General features: G+C 34.1%; 1 protein-coding gene across 1 annotated transcript in view; it reads left to right on the top strand.

The window, feature by feature from the left end:
- The first annotated feature begins 3,746 nt into the window (after positions 1 to 3,746).
- Positions 3,747 to 8,077, top strand: part of LOC102583692 (extensin-1) — a 5,172-nt gene continuing 841 nt past the window's right edge. Inside the window, exons 1-2 of the mRNA XM_006362773.2 lie at positions 3,747 to 3,764; positions 7,685 to 8,077. Coding sequence (XP_006362835.1) covers positions 3,747 to 3,764; positions 7,685 to 8,077 — 411 coding nt within the window. The remainder of the gene's footprint in view (positions 3,765 to 7,684) is intronic.

Raw genomic sequence — 8,077 nt, forward strand, 5'->3', positions numbered from 1 at the left:
CCCCGCACCCCGACGAAATCCACAAGCAAAGCTCCAAGAAATCAACGAATCCTGAACGTTCTTGCTTCCTCTTCTCCTCTCTCCTCTTCTTTTCTTTTTTCTCCAAACCCTAACTCTTTTGGTAAAAGTGTAAACTGATCTAATTCAGCTTAGACCTCTAATTAATTACCAAAAACGAATTAAATAAGAGGTTAAGGAAAAGACCAAACAACCCTTTAAAAATTCGGATTGGACTTTCCTTATTCCAACAGCCCAACTTCCAAAGGGAATAACTCACTCATACAAACTCGGATTTGCGCAAACTCGGCGGCGTTAGAAAGATCCTTCCAAGAGCTTTGCAATCATAACAGGAAGTACATCTAACTCATCCTGAGCTAGGAATTATTGTCATTTGAAGTTGACCAAAACTCAACTTTTCCTAACTTAAACAAATTTCCAGATTTTAATTCTTTCCAAAAATGACTATTTGCAATTATAAGCTTCTTCCTAGTTATTTCAAATTGCGAGATGTTACACATGTGGTGTGTTCAATTGATTCGACCGTCACACTTATTACAAGTCAAATATATTTTCACAAATGAGCCATGCTAAAATGTTTGAGATTAATAGTACTGATGGTTATCTTTTCCCTTGAACTATCAAATTATTAATCACTAATTAACTTGTTGAGTGAATTCTAAACTATTCAACAGCAAAGCCAAACCAAATTTAACATCAAATATTATCTAATAAATAATCTATTCTTATAACATATATAAGTGAGGGGTCAGAGGTGAATTCAGAACTTGAAGGTAGGTAACATATGTAGCATCCTATTCATAGAGGAAAACTATACTTAATAATTTACGATTAGCAAAACATTTACACAAGATTAATAGTTGATTTATTCAAGGTTTTAGTTAAAAGAGGTCTAGGATTCTATCCTTCTTATCCATATTGTTTAAACAATAAATTTGCTACAAAAGGATGTCTGTGACAAATCATTTCTATTAAATATACAAACTAAAGTCAAAATTGAGCCAACAACATGAAAAGACCAAATCAAAATGCATAACTCTACCATATTACCTACATTTGTATAAATTTTGGTAAGGGTAATTGTCTAAATGAAAGCTATATAAAGGGGTTTGAGTTCAGCTTAAGAGGACAACAACTTCTCTTCTTTGTTTCAAATATGGGGAAAATGGCCTCTCTAGTTGTCACTCTTTTAGTGGTTTTAGTGTCACTTAGCTTAGCTTCCGAAAGCTCAGCTAATTATCAATACTCATCTCCCCCACCACCAAAGGAGCCATGCCACCCTTCACCAACACCTTATCATCCCGCACCAATTTACAAGTCTCCACCACCGCCAACTCCGATTTACAGTTCTCCACCACCACCGAAGAAGAGAAACTACCCTCCACACATTCCAGTGTACAAGTCACCACCACCACCCAAGGAACCATACTACCCTCCACACACCCCAACTTACAAGTCGCCACCTCCACCAACTCTTGTTTACAAGTCTCCACCGCCGCCCATTCCGGTTTACAATTCTCCACCACCACCGACGGAGCCATACTACCCTCCACACACTCTAGTGTACAAGTCACCACCACCTCCGACGCCAATTTACAAGTCACCACCACCACCCAAGGAGCCATACTACCCTCCACACACCCTAACCTACAAGTCACCATCTCCACCAACTCCTGTTTACAAGTCTCCACCGCCACCAACTTCGGTTTACAATTCTCCACCACCACCAAGGGAGACTTACTACCCTCTCCACACTCCATTGTACAAGTCGCCACCACCTCCGACACTAATTTACAAGTCACCACCATCACCAAAGGAGCCATACTACCCTCCACACACCCCAACCTACAAGTCTCCACCTCCACTAACTCTCATTTACAAGTCGCCACCACCACCAAATGAGCCATACTACCCCCCACACACTCCAGTTTACAAGTCGCCACCTCTACCGACTCCAGTTTATAAGTCTCCACATCCACCAACTCCTGTTTACAAGTCGCCACCACCACCTAAGGAGCCATACTACCCTCCACGCACCCCAATCTATCAGTCACCACCTCCACCAACTCCCATTTACAATTCACCACCTCCACCAACTCTAGTCTATAAGTCACCACCACCACCCAAAGAGCCATACTACCCTCCACACACCCCAGTGTACAAGTCGCCACCTCCACCAACTCTTATTTACAAGTCACCACCACCACCAAATGAGCCATACTATCCTCCACACACTCCAGTCTACAAGCCGCCACCTCCACCAACTCCCGTTTACAAGTCACCACCACCACCCAAGGAGCCATACTACCCTCCACATACCCCAACCTACAAGTCAGCACCTCCACCAACTCCAGTCTACAAGTCGCCACCACCACCCAAGGAGCTAGGCTACCCTTCACACACCCCGACCTACAAATCGCCACCACCACCCAAGGAGCCATACTACCCTCCACATACCCCAACCTACAAGTCACTACCTCCACCAAGTCCCGTTTATAACTCTCCACTACCACCAACTCCAGTCTACAAGTCTCCACCACCACCCCATTATCTTTACACCTCTCCCCCTCCTCCCTACCATTACTAAGAAGATATTTCATTATATCTGAGGTAATAAAACCAAACTATAACTTTTAATTATGATATGTCTATAGAAGTTGCACAATTTCCTCGTACAAATCATTAATATAGACCTATGCTGTCTACATCTTATTTGGTTTAGGTTCTATTATATGTTCTCATTCACAATATCATATTCTTATGCAGGAAAGCAGAATGTTGAGCTACAAGAAAATAAGCCCACACAGGAGGCAAAGTACTTTTGTAGCTTCATTTTGTATAAGTTATTGTTTGTACCCTATATTATATTTATATTTTACTTCTATTTATTTGTGTGTGTTTGTTCGATCTCCTTGCAAAATGCGGAGATTATGAGATGTATAAAATAAGTTATTACTATACGGTTTTATGTTTTCCCCTCTCTCTACACTTTCTTTTGGTCCTTTTTCTTATTTTGTCATCCTTATATTGAGTTTTTTATAAGTTGACGAGGCTCTCATCAATTACATTAAATCAGTTGCTATAAAAAATGTGGGTTTTATTCGTCAATAAATTTAATGATAAGATACAATAAAATCTAAGTTACAATCAATCGAGAATATTAGTACCTCCAATCTAAGTAACAATTTATCGGGAATATTAGTAGCTTCAATTAGTTCTTGAATTGACCATCGTGAGGAGAAAAATTACAAAATTACATTTTTTTATATAAAATTTTATGAAGGAAAAAGTAAATGCACCCACACAAATTATTGAATTAATATTATTACTTGTCCTATTTCTCTTATCTTGATTATTAGTTTTCAGGGATGAAAATTTAATTGTTAGACCTTTCACTTTTTAAAAAAAAAAAAGAATGAACAACCAACTGATTTTGGTATCTGATTGTGGTTGTTCAAGGCATATTATAACGATTAAATTTTAGTTTTTGAAAAATAATAATCAAGAAAAGAAAAATATCAATAAATAATAATATTTAGTTTTATTTATTTGTGCAGGATTTAACAATCTTTAGAAAATTTTATACTAAAATGTGTATTTTTTGTTTTTTTTCCTCTCCCTGACTATCAACTCAAAAGTTTTATTTTGTACCTGAATTGATGAAATACTTGTTGGAAGTTTACCACGAATGTAGAATCAAGTTTTGATCACATTCGAGGAGGTATAAAATGACTCACCACTTGGAGGTAAATACTCTTTTGTATGCAGAAGACTGTCAAATCACTATTAAATACTTTTTTATACAAGCATTAGCTAGGGTTTGAAATATTTGGTCTCCTTGCCATTCTAGCCGACTTTGGGCTTGAGAAACATGAGTTGGGCTGGGCTAGACTTGTAAGCTTAACGGACTAACCTAAATTTAATTAAACTTCATTTAAATCATAAAACTTCCAACTTTATTATAAACAAAAAAAAATTTGAACAAAAAAAAAAGGAACAAAATAGTACATAAGATCTCGATCGTTGGACAAACATTTGTCTATAATAAATATGTCGGCGATAACTATTGACTAGGTCAATGTAGCTAGGGTTTGTACTTGTTTATACTATCTCTTGGGACGATTAAAAATATTAGTTTAGCTTAACTAATGGAATCTTATATGGAGTTTAGTAATTTTACTTTTGTCGGTGATTAAGTTATACAAATGATTAATTATTTTTCTAATTAAAAAGTCAAAGTCATTAATGGATGAACCAGGAATCGTCCATGTATTTGAATACTCTCTCCGTCCTCTTTTAGTTGTCATGCAGTCATTGTTTTCTTTTTTAGAATCAAATAATAAGAACTGTGACTAACATTTTAGGGTTTATTTTTTGGGAAAAAGGACAAATATATCCCCGAACTATCGTAAATGGTATGCATATACCTTTCGTTATACTTTTAGTACATCAGTGCCCTTACCGTCCAAATTTTAGAGAGTATATATCATTTATACTAACGATAGTATATGTGTCTTAATCCTATGGACCCGATATTTATTAATTTTTTTGTCAAAATTTAAAAGCCCAATTTTTAAAACCCACCCAAATACGTAATACTCAGCCCAAAAAAAGAACTCAAAATCCCCAAATCAATTCACTCCCCAAACCTATTTTCTTCTCCTTCTTCTCTGATGTTTGTCGGTCCAGCAAAGAATCAAATTAACTTGATGTATTTTGTATTTGGTATCTTATTTAAAACTCTTAAAAATAAGTTCTATCTTGGATATGTTAAGTAGGAGCCTATTTGAATACAACTTATGTCTTTATGGAATTATAATCTCATAATAGATGAAAAATCATGATAGCACCCCAAAATCAAAGCTCGTTTGCGCCTCAGTCGTGACTGGTAAGCTTGATTTAGAGTTTTGAGGAAAAGAGAAGCTCAATTGTCAAGTGAGAACCTGATTTTTTTATTTCAAAAACAATATACAGTTCTCATGGAGGAAATATGGATGAAGTAATTTACTTGTCTATGATATTTCTTCTTTCCAAGTAAAAGTATTGTTTTGCTATTTTCTACTGAAAGATTTCTATTTCAGATGAATTAATTCTCTGTTACGCTAAAGATTGGAGAAGATCGAAGAAGATGGAGAAGAAACTAGGGTTTTGGGAGTGAATTGATTTGGGGGTTTTGGTTTTTGGTTTTGGGTGGGGTTTTTTTAATTAATTCGGGTGGGTTTTTAAATTTTTGGTAGAAATTTAATAAATTCCGAATCAATGGATAGGATTAAGACACGTGTGTCACTGTTAGTATAAAGGGTATATTCGCTCTAAAATTTGGACGTTAAGGACACTAATGTACCAAAATATCAAATTAATATAATTTAATTTAATTTTAAAAAATTAATTAAATTAACTTTTGAAAAGCGCAACATAACAACTGAAACGGAATGGAAGAAGTAGTATGTATCTTCTTCTCTTCTTCTTTTATTATAAACATTTAACTAATGGAAAAAGAGGCACGTATTTAGGTTGTTAGGTAGAGAAAAGATTAAAAAATAAATATAAAAGAGGAAGTAAATGAGTATAATAATTTGAGAAAATGAAAGAAGGCAATGTAAAAAATAGGTGCAAATCAACAATGTTAATTATTTATTCAAAGTTTAAAAACACAAAAGTGAAAACTTTTGTAAAAAGCCTTGAACCAATTCGATTCATTTAATTCTATTTCTTAAGATACTCCGTATTTTCAAATTTTAAAGAGGACTACAAAAATAACTATGTATTCCGACATTTAAAACTAACATAAGTGTTATTAGAATGAGCCTATCTAACACGTATTTGAATTAATCATGCTCAAATACTGATACTAAACAATGGATAAACTATGCAATGGAGTCTTAAACTATAATTATATATTAAGTAATTAAATCAAATCATGTAATTTAATTAATTATACTACCAAAATATTAACTTCAATGACACGAAGTAACATAATGTACCTTTAAAGTTTCACAAAATTCAATTAGGTTTTGAGTACATTGAAGTACCTAAGTCAAAACCTTTCCAAAAACTCTCAATAAAGTCTAAAATAAAGTACTCCCTCCGTCCTTAATTACTTGTCCACTTTTTCTTTTATAGTTATTCCTAATTACTTGTCCATTTTGACAAATTAAGATTGGACAAAAAATTTTTACCTATTATACCCTCAATTAAATGATTAATTACTTTGAAAAATGTAGAATTTTTCATCCACTTCATAATTGATAGGGGTAAAATGGTAAACTCACTATGTCATTAATTGTTTTCTTAATAAGTTTGCCAATTCAAAAGTGGACAAATAATTAGGGACGAGTAATTTTTTATTTCTATCATGACCTGTATTCTACCTCTTTGTGTTCCGATGATGATTAACTAAGATACAAAAAAATTCATAGATATTGTATTTAATCATATAAATTTTTCAATATTGAGCTACATAATCCGTTGAATTTTTTGCCCTCTATTCCCACCTAAAACTAAAAAGAAAGAACAACATTAATTGCTTTATTTGGTAATGAAAGTGGGTCACATTTTTCTCTAGATCATTAAACTATTTAACATTACAATAATCTATCATTTGTCTTCATATGATATATATGTATTATTGTACTCCCACCGTTTCAAAAAGAGTGATCTGGTTTGACTTGACATTGAGTTTTAGAAAATAAAGAAGACTTTTAAATCTTGTGGTCCTAAATTAAAGTTATGTCAAATGTATTAAATTGTCCTTCAATCTTGTGGCTTTAAACATGTCACGTGAAAAGCTGAAATTAAAATGTTACCAAAAAAAGAAATAGGTCATTCTTTTTTACATAGACTAAAATGGAAAGGAGGTCATTTTTTTTAAAATAGAGGGAGTATTAAATTTCTCTAAATTTCTAAACTATTTAAGCACTTAGGTAATTAAAGGTTAGTTCATCAATCAGAATCCACAAAATAATTACTCCTTTCGTTTCATATTAGTTGATCATCTTACTAAAAATAGCTTTCACACATTAGTTGTCCACCTTACTAAATCAAGAAAGCAATAATTATTTTTTTTCCTATATTATCCTTGCAATTAATTCCTTTTGAAAGTGTTCACATTTATTTGTAAAATTTCCAAGAAGTTTTCTAGAGGTAAATTAATAAAATTATCTAGTTAATAAAAATGATCGACTAATATAGGACGGGGAGTAATAAAATTCTTCAAATATTTAGTGTAACAAAAAAAAAGAAAAAAAAAAGCAGTGTACACTGATTTTTGTAGCTAAAAATCGTGCGAAGTTGAGGGATGCACGCATTTTTTTCAAAGATTGTGTATGCATGTAATGTAAAAGCTCGGAAGAAAAAGAAGACTTTGTAGCTCTTTGAATTATTGCATCACAAGATGTAAAGAAAATAGTATGGTTGTCTTAATTGTTTATACATTTTTTCTTAGCTTGCAGTCTCTATCCAATAAAATAAAGTCAAATTGATCCAACAACATGACAAAACCAATTATCAAAATGCATAAAAACTACTTAACATTTTACCTTACATTTATGTAATCTTGGTAAGGGTAATTGTCGAAATGAAAGCTATATAAAGGGGTTTGAGTGAAGCTTAAGAGCACAACAACTTCTCTTCTTTGTTTCAAATATGGGGAAAATGGCCTCTCTAGTTGCTACTCTTTTTAGTGGTTTTAGTGTCACTTAGCTTAGCTTCCGAAAGCTCAGCAAACTATCAATACTCATCTCCCCCACCACCAAAGAAGCCATACCACCCTTCACCAACACCTTATCATCCCGCACCAGTTTACAAATCACCACCACCACCAACTCCAGTTTACAAGTCACCACCACCACCCAAGGAGCCATACTATCCTCCACACACACCAGTTTACAAGTCTCCACCTCTCCCAACTCCGGTTTACAAGTCACCACCACCACCGGTGAAGCCATACCATCCTGCACCAGTTTATAAGTCACCACCACCTCCAACACATGTTTACAAGTCACCACCACCACCAGTGAAGACATACCATCCTGCACCAGTATACAAGTCTCCACCACCC

The sequence above is a fragment of the Solanum tuberosum genome, unplaced genomic scaffold (genome assembly GCF_000226075.1).
Source record: "Solanum tuberosum cultivar DM 1-3 516 R44 unplaced genomic scaffold, SolTub_3.0 scf00420, whole genome shotgun sequence".
NCBI classification, from domain to species: Eukaryota; Viridiplantae; Streptophyta; class Magnoliopsida; order Solanales; family Solanaceae; genus Solanum; species Solanum tuberosum.